General features: G+C 30.7%; 1 protein-coding gene across 1 annotated transcript in view; it reads right to left on the bottom strand.

Moving 5' to 3' along the window:
- Nucleotides 1-2,826: 2,826 nt before the first annotated feature.
- Nucleotides 2,827-16,053, bottom strand: part of LOC145304230 (acetylcholinesterase-like) — a 63,997-nt gene continuing 50,770 nt past the window's right edge. Inside the window, exons 3-11 of the mRNA XM_080146073.1 lie at nt 15,384-15,530; nt 14,296-14,369; nt 12,950-13,054; nt 11,441-12,646; nt 9,445-9,608; nt 8,692-8,748; nt 7,817-7,885; nt 5,892-5,942; nt 2,827-5,087 (exon numbers count right to left, since the gene is read on the bottom strand). Coding sequence (XP_080002199.1) covers nt 5,920-5,942; nt 7,817-7,885; nt 8,692-8,748; nt 9,445-9,608; nt 11,441-12,646; nt 12,950-13,054; nt 14,296-14,369; nt 15,384-15,530 — 1,845 coding nt within the window. The 3' untranslated portion in view covers nt 2,827-5,087; nt 5,892-5,919. The remainder of the gene's footprint in view (nt 5,088-5,891; nt 5,943-7,816; nt 7,886-8,691; nt 8,749-9,444; nt 9,609-11,440; nt 12,647-12,949; nt 13,055-14,295; nt 14,370-15,383; nt 15,531-16,053) is intronic.

Genomic DNA, 16,053 nt, shown 5'->3' with positions numbered 1-16,053 from the left:
AGTAGTAGCCGATAAATTGATGTATATCCCCATTGATGATGCACAAAAAAACGTTCTGTATATTACAATAAGTGGTTGAAACGTTTGGACACTTAGATCAACTTATCACTCAAATTTCAATAATAGTCCCGAAGGTTATTGCGCCAAAGAATAAGAAACGATATTATATAACTTTGGGGACTAGTGTAATAAACAGCACTACATCCCCTCTCTCTCTCTATCAATTTCCTAATTTCTGTATGATTAACAACACTTTGACTTTAACGTAGCAATTGATCAAACGTTCTGAAATCCACGGAAGTAACAATTGATATTGTCGCTAAATTTAATTCACTTTCCTTGTGTTAAATGTCTATCAAAATATAAGTGAGGGAATTATGGAAACCTTACTTTTGCTTGAATTTTTACATCTAATCCACTCTTCCAACAGCTTATCAAAATGAAACAAAAATACAACAGTCAAACAAATACAAACAAATATTAGAGTAACCTTCGCTTTAAAAAAAGAAAAGAAAACTATAGTTTAACATATAATATATTTAGGAAAATTGGAAGCAAAATTATAATTCATATAATGAAACCACGTTTTTGCAGCAAAAAATGAACAATTATTGTGCTAAGTTTTTACCAGAAATAAAGAGGTTAGGGCAAATGTATAAATTTATCTTTCCGCTGATTTTTTAATAATTAATTTTTAAAAGTTTTTTTATCATAAGATTAAATAATCTATTGATTAAGAAATAATCAGAATTTTCATTTAAATTACACAATTGAAAAATTTATTTATCCAATTGCCATTCTCTTAATTTCTTAGTTTTTACCATGTAGTACGCATAGGATTAATTAATTAATTCATAATATTCTTATCAATTATATCATTTTACTCAAAATATTGAGCATTTTTTACATATCAATCATTTTTTTTCAATTAATTTTTACAAGTAATGTAGGGGGAGAGAGAAGAGAGGAGATAAAAAATGGTGTCCAATGAGTTTTAATGAATAACTTTGTGTTTTTTTTGTTTGATTCAGATAGAGAATTATAACTTGTGCTTTTAATAATTAGTTTGAGATCCTTGAGCATAAAAGTATTTATGTAGTATTTTTTATTAAGCTTTTTCTATCTGCACATGCTTTTTTTCGATGAATATGAAATTTTAATAATTTTCTTTGAGAACTTTTGAAAAGGACACCTTTTCTTTTTAGCTGTACAATAATATAATAATAATTAGAACTATTTTTTTACATTTCTATCCGTCACAAAAAAATATGAACCCCAATTTCAAATGGGATCTTTAAGTTTTATGTGCAATGGTTGTATTAAATGTATGTATATTTGTTTATAATTATAATACATGGATGTTTTTTAAACATCTTCACTACATATAATATTAATAATAATATTTCTTTAGAGACTGTTTAGGTAAAACTGTGAAATAAGGCAATAATATACATCTACATCAAGTTTGGGTTTCATTTATTTATTATTTTGGACATCTTAAAATATTAATCATAGTTTAACTTCAATTCTTTTTGAGTTAATACTTATTCTATAGGAAACTTTTGATGACTGCTACAAAAATAGCAATATTTCAAATACAGTGAAAATTCAAAACAAATTTTAAGACAAGCTTTTATTCCTTAATATAAAGTAATTTGAAATTCATAAGTTAACACATCTTTTAAAAATATATTTTAAATTTTCAAGTAAATGTTCTATATTGCTTTGCTACATTGTACTGATGGCTTCAATATCAATATCAAATTTGGGTTTTCTTTGGACTAATAGAATCAGGCATCTGAAGAAAAAGAATAGTTACACCCTTTTTAATATCAAATGCATTGCTAAAAATGTACATATACAACCTATAGATTTATAAATCAGTGTTAAAAAGGTTTAACCAATCAATATTAAAATGCATGATTCTTTTTATCCCAGATAAAAATGGATTGTGCTATGTATAAGAATAATATTAATAATCTTGTCTAACCAACAAAGAACTACTCGAAATAATCTAATCTGAGGGGGTCAGTGGGAAGGGAATTAGAACAGAAAAATGCTTGGCTTATCTTTGAATAATTATAGTTTTTGTTGATATGTTTATTGACAAATATCCTAAAATTGATTGTTATTAGAATGCAAAAAAGTATGTCTTATATGGGATAACAAATTATGATAAAATCCTAAATAATTTATAAAATGCATGCTACAAGGGAAGGTAAAAATTAAATGTTTGATGCATAAAGTCTCCAGCCTGCTTGGATTGGCCTGCCTGGTAGCTGGCTATACCTGGCCATACAGAACCAGGTGGCATGCACTTAAATTAGTAATGCCAGGTTTAAAAGGTTTTCCAGGCTCAGGATCAAAGCATTCAAACTAAACACTTGAAGAAATCTTTGATTTGCTTTTCAACAAACTTAGTGCAAAGTCTTGTTTGTTTATGGTGATCACACAAACACTTCACTTAAAGATGCGCCTTAAAATTTTTTTTGCCAATGCCATCAAATTTTGAGAATGTTTGACTTAATTTGACAACATTGCTCTTTCTTTCAATTAGTGATGGGAATCCGGATCCGGAATCCGGAATCCGCCCAATTTTCGGCCTTTTTTGGAATCCGAATCCGGATCCGGAATCCGTTTTTTATAGCGGATTCCGGATTCTAAATTGGTAGGCTAAATTTACCGTCTTGAGTTTTTTCTTACAACTCCCTCTTAAATTTTTTTGTACATAACAAATTTTAATAATTACTAATGTGATGTAAATGTTTAACACTTTAACACTTTAAACAGATAAAGGCTTCAACCAAGTAACATAGTGTAAAATTAATGAAAAAAGCTATCCCTCTGTGACGGACGGCCTTTTAAAATACTGCTAGAATCCGGAATCCGAATCCGGAATCCGCCAAAAATAAGAATCCGGAATCCGCAAGAATCCGTCACTTTTTTTGACGGATTCCTTCAGAATCCGGAATCCGAATCCGGCCCAAAAATTCGACGGATTCCCATCCCTACTTTCAATCTAGTTAAGAATTAGGCAAGATATTCTAAAACAAATACAACTTATTTGTATTACTCTAAACTTTAAATACATTTCAGTAAACTTGTTCTAGGGATCACCATGTTTATTCTTGCATTTCTTAAAGGGATTAGGATGTTTAAGGAATATTTTACATAAAGTTTAATTTTATATTTCCTATAAAAGAAACAAAGTAACAGATAGATAAAACAAAATATACAAAATATATGGAAACAAGGAATATCACTCATAAGAAAAAATAATATAAAACAATTAGATTAAGAGGGGAAAAATTAACCTAACATTATTTGCTTGTTTGGTTGGTAAAATTATTGATTTATCCCGCGTCATGAACTCTTTGTGTAATAGTTTATTTGTCAATTTAGCACATTAAAAAAAACAGTTTTAAAATCACTTGGTGAAAATACCAGATTTTATCAAAGAAATCCTGATTTCTAAAAAGTCAGAAAAAAGTATTTTTTATGCTTGTTTCTTTGTACATACATTTATTATATTATGTGTAGTGGGTTCAGATATTAAAAATTGTAAACTAACAATAATAAAAATTAGTTGACAACAAATAATTTTTCAAAAGAAACATTTAATAAAAATAGAATACCGAAAAAAATTATTTCTTTGTACATTATTTCATTTTTCTTGTATAGAAAACAAAAAAGAAAAAAAAATAGAAAAAAGGTAAATTTCTTATTTGATGTCCTGATTCCGGAAAGATTGATTAATATATTTTTTCTTTCATTATTGAAAGATTACCGAAACTGACAGATTGCCAAACGGGATTTTTTCTATACAAAGATAATGAAAAAAGGCTAAATGTAAATAAGATTATATATAATATATTTATGTAAGTGTGTGTGTGTGTGTGTGTGCAGTGGAGTAGTCACTTTTATCATATAATGATTTGTACATTTTTTTTCACTCATTCAAAAAAATTACATTTATCCATTTCTTGAAGAAAAAAAATTCTAAAATTTTGTGGTTAATGAAATACTCATTTTTAGGTTTTGTTAGATATTTAATTTCACAACCTTGCACACAAAGTTCTTATTTGACTAAAATAATAGAAATATTAACAAGGGCGAAAAAGCTTCTTTTTAAAGATTTATGTAAAGGTACACACTAAGGGCAAATGGTAAGGGACTTTTGTTTAAATCAAATTTCAGTATTTAAAAAAATTCTTTACGCAATAAAATAGATTGAAAAGAACTATAAACTTAAAACTTAAATTTTAAAGATCACATATACTTTTCAAAGTATGATAAAACAAAATTTACAATCCAAATACTCAGTTAAGCTAATCCTGCCCTGTAAAATGTGAAACGTACATAAAAGCGTACGGTAAATGTACGCAAACAGCCTGAAAATATATCATATATATCTATATATATCATGATTTCCTACGGGGTTGTGTTTTTGTGTATGTATGTGTGTGTGTGTGAGTGACTGTCTCTTTTAAAAAGATAATATGTCTTTTTTCAAACCGGGACTAAGATTTTTAAAAACATACGTTTATTATTCATATGATGGGAAAGGTTTAATTAATATTATCACTTGCTCTATAATTATAATTTCATTAAAGTTCATATTTGTCTTTATCATATATCTGTCCCCGCTAGCTAGAGAAATAGAGAAAATTTTGCTAACGGAGACAACATTTTAATTTGGCAAGACTTTGCTATTTTATTATTTTTAACAACATTGCTATAGCACAGTTTTTTTGGTCCCGCACGCACGCTCACATATTGGCGGCAAGGTATGAACATAGTATTCATGCACGTTTTAGCGCATGCGACTAAACTAGGGTCTAACTCATTATATCGGCTGTATAGTTATTTTCAAGTCTTTGCCATACAGAAATGCAGCTAATTCTAAGATTTCTTTCAACTACAAATTTCGTGTCTTTTTTTCTTCATAGATTTATATTGAGTATTTCTTGTGCGAGTTGTGTGCCTTTTTTCAAATAAGGTCGAGCTTCTTTTCACAATTTTTCAAGTCTTTTATTTGTTGAGTTGGTTTGCTCATTTTCATTCTTGTTGTCAAGCTAGTTGAAATCCTAAAATTATATTTTACATGTTATTCTAAAGGGTTTACATATACGTTCTTTTTAGGGACATCTGACCGAACGATTTGAAATACAAGCCATATAAACGTTATCCTATTAGGATTTTTTACAATAAGGTTAGGTAAGGCCATGTTATATGCCTAGGCGACCTAGCGCTGCGGGCATGGACATTTTTTGTCGTGCTGATGTGAAGAGGGAAGGTGGTATAAAATAGAGAAAAATAGTTACTAGGAGGATTACACCAAAACGAATAAAAAGACTTTTAATTGCATTTTTGAAAATATATTTTGAATCTAAAAACATAAATTAAATAGTAATCGAACAATATCTTCCAATAATCTTTGGCATGTGAAACAAAAATTATTAGACTTTTTACTGTTGCTTTACTATGAACATATATCCTAATTTTTGATCGGATCACACAGAGACAAACTGTTCAGAGACCATTGTTTTAGAATTCCTATGGACCATAAAAAATACCAGAGGGCATAAAAAATTTAGCTAAAACGGAAAAAAAACTGTAGGAGTTTTTTTCTCCAAAATTGCATAATTCAATTTCCAGTATGGCTTCGAAACCAATTAATATCTTGTGGATTAGAACCGGTTCTCAGCCATACTGAAAAATCATGTATAATATCGTGTAACAAACAATTTTTTTTCACGAATATTAAAAAAACATTAATTTATCCCCAGTTTTGTAGCCCCGAATCTTATAATTTTTAGTTTTAATTCTAATTTCCACAAAAAGGTGTAAATAATACGATGCGATAAGTAACTATTGTGAGCTTGGTTTACCTTATATTTAAACACAGCTTCATTGTATTTACTGAACAATCACAACCTTTTCTAAAAATAAATAGGTTTATTTTTCATAATCAAGCCCTAGCACCTAGGCTCTGTATATATGTAGGGAAGACAGAAAAAAAAGCCTAAAACCATCTCAAGGCTTTAATCTGAAAATAAAATAGACCAAATTGACCACGAGACCTATGTAAAGCTTGCCTTAAACGAAGAACTCAATCGTTCAGTAGTTAACTAAATCTTAAGTTCAGACAGAAAAAACTTTACTTCTAATACTAATGTTTGTCAGAAAAGATATGCAATATAAAATTTTCTACATATCATTTTAACACAGCTTAAAGTACCGAACAAAAAAATGGAATTGTAATTCTTAATGGTGAAAATATGGATAAAGTCTCTTCAGTTGGACTACCCCTGTGTATAATTGTACTCCATAAACAACATTAACTCCACTTCCCTGTGAACCCTTCCTTCACAATTTATAGCAATAAATTTTAGTTTGTAGATAATTTTGTATTTGCTTGCCATTACTTGACAGATTTATCGACACCGGCTTTACTTTTTCGCAGGTTTAGACAACCGCTTTTGACGCTAAAAGCCGCTTTTTTGCCACAGTAATGGCAAGTTTTTGTACTCATTTGACTTTTTTCTTCAATAAAATGGCCGAATGATTTATCAAGGATAAGGACATTAATAGCTCAGCTAATAAATATATTAAATCAGATTGAAAATGTAAGTTATTCCAACAAATTCACGATAAAAAAATAAAAAGACAAAAGGACACAGAAATACGCAAAAAAGACATCTTTAATAATTACCAAAGTAATCACAGTTTTACTCAAACGTAGTTAACTGACAGCCACTTGAATTTATAGAGTAACTTTGCAATATTATGAAAGGAAAATATGCCTATCCTTGTTAGAAAACTATAAAACTAATTGTTTTAAGTACAACACAACAACAAAGTTTTTTTATATTATTTTTTTTCTTGTTGCATGTTCAGAATAATTCTATTTATTGTCCTTTGAGACGTAGATAAAGAATGTAGAAAAAATATCAATTCAAGGTTCATAAGTAGTACTGCAATAGTAAAAAAAATAATAATAAGTAATAAATAAGTTTAGAAGGGTTGTGTATAAACTCCCTTGACAAAATTAAGAGGGATGAAACACGCCCCAAACATAGCTAAGGGGGATATTAAGTTAAAAAAAGTCCAAATAAAATTAGGAGGAGTTTAAGTGCACGCTTCTGAATAAATCTTAGAAATTGCGTAGATACTGTGGAGTCTAGACGCTGAAAAATATTAGTATTGCATTCATTTTTACCGATTTAAAAGTTAAAAAATGCAAATTACTTTGGAATATCTTTACTATACACTGAAATCTACTGTTAATGATTGATTTAAAATCAATACATTTTTTATTAAAAAAAAAAATATTTAATTTTATGATAATTTTATTTTTAACAAATTTTGATTAAAATTTAATAATAAGTTGTCCTTTAAATTAAATAATGATCAATCTAAAAATAAAAAAAAAAGATTTGTTTTAAAAGTAATTGGCTATCAAATACAGATTTAGTTTTCTAACCCTTAATACGTGTTTAATTTAATTTAATCGTGTATGATTATTCCAGTATGGCTTCGAAACCGATTAATAGACGCTGCATGGTTTAAAATCAGTTTTTTAGACATACTGAAAAATGATGTATAGCTTCTTTTTACAGACAATATTCAACGAATATTATCATAAAAATTAATACCAGTTTTAAACTGGTTTTAGCCTTATAATGTTTAATTTTAATCCGCGGATAGATGTCTATAATACGATGCGATAAATGACTATTTACATAACTTTTTTCCATTTAGACAGTTAGACATTCAGATGTTTATCGCATATAAAAATTAAATTAAAGGTCACCTTTAAAAATGTTGAGAATAGTGGCGGCTACGACAAGCAATAGGGATGAATAATTCAGCACCAGTCCTGTGCACACAAATATCATTATTTATTCATACACACTCCAGGCAGGAGGCAGGGAGACCACAATAGCGACTAAATTAATCCCCCCCCCCCCCCACCACCACCCCCCAGCCTAAGTGTCGTCCTTACTAAGGAAAGATTATTTTTATTTTATATTTCAAACGGACTTTCTACACTTAGAAACCAAAGAAAAAATTTAAACTCACTAAAATTGATCGGAAGATTAATTTATTCTAACAACTTTTCTTTAAAGGGAGAAGTCAATGTCATTGTCTTATATTATATAAATCTACATCCTATAATTATGTTGATTAAAGATCAATTTATAAACCCATTGTCCCATTCAAATGTCCAATTGTTGATATGTGTATATATATATACTTACATTTTACAGATTAACAACTTAAAAACTGTAAAAAGTATACTAAGAGAGACATGTTGCTAGAGACATCCTGATAAATATTTTTTTTTTACCAGGGATTTGACAGTAAACAATAAAACACCCAGTTTAAGGCATGTTAATTTTCTAAAAACGAAACCCTCCATCTACCCTCTTTATCCCATTCCCTACAAGATACTACAAGATGAACGAACTGACCATATAGATGAGGTCCATATTAGCCAGCTAAATTGACGACAAATTCATCCTGTCAATATATCCTCAGATAACTAACCCCATATAATGATTTGATTTATTATCTGATTGTATATCTTGTAAAGGTATCCAGTATATTCATAAAAAGGACGCGCACCAACTATTCTACTCCCCCACAAGGTATCCAGTGCAAGAATATTAATGATTAAATTTCCTGAATTAACTTCGTCACAACAATTTTTGTCACACTCAGGCTTCGTCGGGGTTGGCATTGCTAAATAAAAAGATAGCTTTAGATTCTTATCAAGTACTTGTCTTTTAATCATACATTGATTAATTGCTCACAATAACATTGACAACAGTCTTCAGTTTTATAATGCTTAGAAATACTTTTTAAATAATTTAATTGATAATTTAGTAAGTCGACCCACCACTTTTGATTTCATTTTTATAAGAATCAGAAAGTTATTTTTTCTAGATGCAATTTTTCTTGGAAGGTACAAACTTTCGCTAAATATATTCAAAATCCATCTATTTACCTATAAGAAGTGTTGCTGTAAATGAGAAGTTGTTAGCTAAATCTTAAGGTACAAATACACAGACAGACAAACATCCTGTTACTTTAATATAAGGACTAGCGGCTACGCCCCTAGAGGCCTCTAGTGGCACTTTAAATGTTTTTTTTTTCATATTTAAGATATTTTTGCGTTTGACGTTTATTTTTCGTTGAACTCTCTTTTTAAAATCGAGAAATTTAAAAAAGATTTAATTTCTCTAGGGAGGGTGGTGGTACCCTCCTCCAAAATAGTTATAAACCTTCCCGGGACATATGAGAATCTACCCAGTTAAGGAGAACCTGATCGGTTCAGCGGTTAGCGAGATCCTTCGGTACAAACACACAAACACACAGACACACAAACATCCTGTTACTTTAGTATAAGGATTACTAGGAATTTGGTTTGAAACCTACCCAATTGAGGCAAGAATTTATTCCAGAAGGCACATTTTTTCACTTTGTTTCCCTCGAGTATTTCTGTTTTCTTGGCGTCGAGCAGTAGGGTCTCCCTCTTGAGGGGGGTGTGCAGGGGCCAGTAGTCATCTGTCCAAGTGTTGTCAGCAGAAAGGGAGGGGTGTCTACACAAATATAAAAATATTTACAAGGATTTTTTTTTAAATGTATACTAAGATAACAAATAAATATATAAGAAATTATAATTAACTAACTAGAATTCATTTTTTTTTAAATCAAGTTAAAACTATCTTTAAATTACTTTAAGCAAAATATGTGTAGAAGAGCAACGTGATAGCGAATTGCTGTGATCTAAAGGGACAAGACAATGGCCGAACTTTATATATATGTCTCTTAAAAATTACCCCTTCTGCAGATTACAATTAGTTGTTGAAACGTTAGGACACTCAACTTAATGAACCAACCAATCAAAATTCAATAAGAGTTCCCAAAGTTGTTAAGCCAACAGCCAACGTTATTATTAAATTTTGGAGACAGCAGCTTCAGCTAAAAAATGACTGACAAACATAAGAACATATTCTAATAATAGAGTAGCCTTGTCGATTCTGACTTAAAATTAAAGCGGAGTTAGTTGAGGGAAGTACCAAGTAGCTCTCTTAATCAAATTCTAAGCACTCAATAATCAAATTTTAAATTCTTATCATGCACTTTTAAATAATATGTTCGTACAAAATGTTAAAGTTTTAAATAGCTAAGAAACATACATTTTTTTTCAGAAATAGGTTTTTGTGGATATCCCTCATTCCGTCTATATTATGATTCTGGTATATTGATAGATTTTAAAAAGTTGAGATAGTTTGCTCTGAATATAATGAGCATCTTGCGAATATGTCATATTAAGTGGTAAATTAATAATTGTCCTAGATTTTATAAGTCATTTAAATTTATTGTATTTTAAATACCAAAATTTCTAAATAAAATTTTACTTTAGATCCTAAATATCCCATACATTTCATGTTTTTTTTATATAAATTTGCTGTTCTGAATGAATCATATTTTTAGTTTTGATCAAGAAGTTTGCTGTAGAATTGAATTTTATTGGCCTTATACACATTCTACATACCAAGGTTCAATAGAAAGGCTAGCTTTACACTTTGCGCAATTAAAAATATTTAAATCGTAATTAAATGTTACAATGATTATCATTTTATTGCAAGAAAAGAAGCAATTTAATATAATACAGCAATAAGAATAAAGAAGCAAAGTTGATTGGGCATTATTTTTATAGTCTCAATTTATTTTTAGATTTGACAATAAGTAAGTTTTTAATGTATTTCCTGTCAAAACAGAAATCATTTAGTTTATATGGAATTTCCATGGATTATTGATAAATGACATTAGATAAAAGTGTGATACATGATAGTCTCTTAAGTTCATAATTGATATTATTTATGTCAACTGGGTTCATTTGTTCTACTATATTTTTGGACTAATACAAATCTAAGCATAATCCTTTGTATAAAACCTTGGTAAATAGTCTTTGGTAATACAAATTTGAAAGCCATTTATCCAAGTTTAGTACGCAGGGCTTCAGAATTCTAATTCAGGGATTTTAAGTGGGGGGGGGGGGGGGGAGGAATTATAATTGAAGTGATGTTCTCTTCAAATTTAAAAGGGAAATTACTATTTCTTATTTATATAAGTTTTCAAGTAACATGGAAATTAAGTTTTATAGCTAGTGATATCCTATCCTTAAAAATATGTCTCTACCAATACAAGTCTTTTTGAATATTTACTGTGTTGATAACAATAACAATCAAATTTACACGTCTCTTCTTACCTAATAACTATTACAATTGTAAGGAAGAGTACTAAACACAAGACTTTTAAGAATAAAAAAAAACAATACATTTTGTGTCAATAACAAATATCAAAATGACAAAACAAAACAAGGAAAAATAAGTATTTAAAAAAAAAATAAATAAAAAATTGTTACCCAGTCTTGGCAAAGTTGGCCCAGTATGTCATCATCTTTTTAGACAACTTAATCTCATCCTCAGAATATCTGTACGTCTTGTTCAACGGCTGTCCAAAAATAAAGTGTATCTCATCCCCATGCAGGGCTCCGCTCCATTTTGGCCAGGTAGAGGCCGTGGACACCTGTGTAAAGTAGTACATGTACACATTGTTGCCTGTCTCGGCGTACCGATGCGCGAATTCCACAACTGGACAGGTGAACTGCCAGTCGCCGGTCAGGCGGTCAACCTGCATACGATTCTTGACAGGGTCGGCGGGGTTCAACCAGTTGGTGTACTCGAATTCGATAGCCTTTCGCTGCAGGGGGTTGGAGTATACGTTCAACTCTGCAACTGCCCGCTGAAAATCCTCTCGGGTAATGTAGACATCCTCCTTCTTCTGGAACATTTCTGGCAGATAGTAGAAAATAAAAAACATTCCCTCGTCCTGGTTCGACCCCATCATAATATTTGTCTTTTTAAAATTCATATTTCGCATTGATGTTGACGGCTTTTCATCCAAGAACGCCCCGTCAATGATCGGTGTGAAAATGCCGATTGTCAAACCCAACACAATTCCATTCCATTCCTTTTCAACGAGTTCAGAAGGATTGGCCGACCGCAGACAGTCAATTGTTGACCGAATTTGAGTTTTGTCGGCTGGACATTTCATGAGTTCGGCCAACCGTAGGCCGCGCAAGAAAGATTCCTCCTTGGTGATAACTCCCCAGGGCGCTGACGCTGAAGCCGACTGCATGATAGCCTGGCTGAAGTGGTTCCGCGACAAGGGCGACAGTAAATGGAGTGAGATGCTAGCGGCGCCAGCAGACTCACCGACCAGCGTGATATTGCTTGGGTTACCGCCGAACTTGTCAATGTTGTCCTTGATCCACTGCAGGGCCATCACCTGGTCAAACATACCCGCGTTGCCCGGCACATCTTCCGTGTCGAAAAAGAGGAATCCTAGCGATGCTACGCGATACTGGAACGACACCATGATGATGTTCTCCTCAGCAGCGAGTGTGCGCATGTCATACAGGTCCAGGGTTGAGGTTCCGGACCAGAAGCCGCCGCCGTAGATCCAGACCATGACGGCGGCGTCCTTGGGGTACGGCTTGGGGACTACAACATTTATATAAAGGCAATCTTCATTCAATTTTGTGTTTGCGTTCCATTGTGCGCTTCCTAATTATTATCAAAATATCAATGTAAATCATTTATTTTAGGCTTAAAATCAACATGATATTTTACTTTTGTCTTTATTTGGTAAACTAAAAAGACCAAATTACGAAATATTTCTATATTTCAGAACACTGTATTAATAAATATTACGCTCAGTAAAGTATTTGACATACAAATTACAGGAAAACATTAAAAAAAAAATTTTAAAAGTGGAAAAAGTGAAAACTATATCCACTTTTACATAAATAATTGTTCATTAATTGATGAATCATGGAGAATATAAAAATGATTTTCATTGATATTTCCCTGCAAAGTCAGGAAACATTGTGTCTATAATTTGAACACAAGTATTTGGCTTCTCCCGTGTATCTATGACCCCATCCCAAGGGTCCAGTGGCCGTGGATGCCGAAATCTAAAAGTAAATTAATAGTAATAATAAGATCATGGTTGCCATAATTTAAGTATCGGCACAACCATTACTATTTGGAATATCTTTAACTCCAATCAAATCCTTCGATTTTAAGGGGTAGGCAAATTGGCGATAAATTGATATAATACCCAATGATGATAAACAAAAATACCCCTTCTGTAGAATAAAATTATTGTAAGAACAATTTAAAAACTGTTAGTTTAATACTAAACTATCAAAATTCAATAACAAGATTATCGAGCAAAAAAATAAGATATCAAGGTTATGAAAATTTGGGTACCAGTGTAATTGACAAATCCTAAAAGTTTAAAAGCCGCAAATACATTCAGATATATTATATAGTCTTTCTAATGTCTAAGATTTATATACTTTAAAATAAAAACACTTTTTGTGCTAGCGGCTGAGAATTGATTAAGTTTTAACTTTAACTTCTTATATTTCAATTCAGTGTTCTTTTTGACTCTTTATTAGTCAGGAATGTTTTAGAAATAAAAATTTATATTTTTATAAATAAGCTGTTTTTGTGTAAGATTTTTTTTGGATCTATGTCAGTGGTAATTTAGACTATTGACTAATCCCTGTCTGCCATAAATTAATAAAATTACTTACTCGTAAAAGCATTTATGAGGAAAAGTAAAAAAAAATGCATTATTTAGATTGGTATGCTTTGACTTTCACATTGTGTTTTATAATTGTAAAAAATTAGAAGGGATTTTCAATGATCACTGAATTTATCAAAATGGGAGTTTAGGTCATGCAATAATTTTCAGTTGTGATGATTTGTTGATGGGTTACATGTGCGGATATGATTGCACACCACTTAGATTAGGGTAAAGGACAAGTGCATTAAATTTAGAGACATCATTGATTAAATTACATGGAATTCTTTTTTGAAAGTTTTTTTTCAGGAATACTTAAATAGGACTATGAAGTGAAGATTAAATCTATCTTACTCCTCATATTTGTGTGTCAAATTCTACATTTAGCAGCTTGTGGTTATGTAGTTTAATTTTATTGTCATGCCCCTCCCTTCTGATTTTTAAAAAGCGTTTTTACATAGTACATGCCTTGGTTAAAATTTTTTTTCTTCATTGAGTTTTAAAAATTGAGTTTCTTCAACCTTTTTCTTATTACACCATTTTTGACAGACAAAGTTTTTTACCATGCAAACCGTTACGTTGCATATTAATATCTTAAAACCAAAGAAAATCAATAAAATGTACCTTAGTTTTCCTGTAGGTGGCTGTGCATAAGGAATTCCATACCAGGCTGACAATTCCCTAGTACTGTGTGGAACCTAAATAATTATAATAATACATTTCATACCAGGCTGATAATTCCCTTAGTACTGTGTGAAACCTAAATCATTATAATAATAATAAATTCCATACCAGGCTAATAATTCCCTAGTACTGTGTGGAACCTAAATAATTATAATAATAAATTCCATACAAGGCTAAGAATTCCCTAGTACTGTGTGGAACCTAAATAATCATAATAATAATAAATTCCATACCAGGCTAATAATTCCCTAGTACTGTGTGGAACCTAAACAATTATAATAATAAATTCCATACCAGGCTAATAATTCCCTAGTACTGTGTGGAACCTAAATAATTATAATAATAAATTCCATACCAGGCTGATAATTCCCTAGTACTGTGTGGAACCTAAATAATTATAATAATAAATTCAATACCAGGCTGATAATTCCCTAGTACTGTGTGGAACCTAAATAATTATAATAATAAATTCCATTCCAGGCTACTAATTACCTTGTACTGTGTGGAACCTAAATAATTGTATAATAATAAATTCCGTACCAGGCTGATAATTCCCTAGTACTGTGTGGAACCTAAATAATTATAATAATAAATTCCATACCAGGCTACTAATTCCCTAGTACTGTGTGGAACCTAAATAATTATAATAATAAATTCCATACCAGGCTACTAATTCCCTAGTACTGTGTGGAACCTAAATAATTATAATAATAAATTCCATACCAGGCTACTAATTCCCTAGTACTGTGTGGAACCTAAATAAAATTTTACAAAATAAAATTCGATGATCTGACTACCATTGCCAATTTTTTCACATTTTTTTCTTCATATTAATATGCACAGAATAGTTATTAAAAAAAACTAGTTTTAATCTTATGATTGTACATTTCTATATTCGTAGAAAGCTGGATATAATACGATGCTAGACATAGTTTTTTCGTATGGATGAGAACCGGTTCCTATCCACCGGATTCGAATGAATACGAGAAAGATGTTTATAATACGATGCGATAAATAACTATTCTTACCTTAGTGTCAAACCCGCGCACTTTTCCCTTTGTAGTTTGTACGACCAAGTCTTTAGAAATTTCATGTAGATGTGCTATATTGACCATTGCTAATAGAAAGGTTAGGACACCCTCCGCCCAGGATACCGTTAACCATGCCCGTGCCATCTGAAACAAAATTAAAGTAATTACAAAAAATACAGACGAAAAAATGTGTTACAAAATACTTCTTATGATAGTAAAGTTTCACATGATAGTGTGATGTGATTATTTTCGTTTTCAGCTGCTATTTAAGATACCCCATTACCAAAGAGAAACGAAATTTTACTTCGTTTGTATATTAGTCATTCAACGAACAAATTGAACAAAAACGTCTAAAGATACATGTGAAAGGTTTCGTGATTTTTTCACTTAATAAATTCTTGTTTTATAACCTCTGAACATCTGTTCATTAAACACTGTGCCCGTCAATTAAACATTTTTTCTTCTTCTACACTAATCATGAATATTGTCATCTTTTTTTAAAAATCATTATTCAATAAATTTTTCTGTAAAAAATATTGTAAAATGTCTACTTTAGCTAATGTACTTTGTCTGATTTTTATCATTATCCTAATGAACGTGGAGCCGGGGGCATGATTAGAATTTAGAGTCAATTCGCAGACATTTATACAATGTTGCTATCAACTAT

Source organism: Acartia tonsa, chromosome 2, assembly GCF_053477335.1.
Source record: "Acartia tonsa isolate MP-2025a chromosome 2, ASM5347733v1, whole genome shotgun sequence".
NCBI lineage: Eukaryota > Metazoa > Arthropoda > Copepoda > Calanoida > Acartiidae > Acartia > Acartia tonsa.
This window is presented reverse-complemented; position numbering and strand designations above follow the sequence as displayed.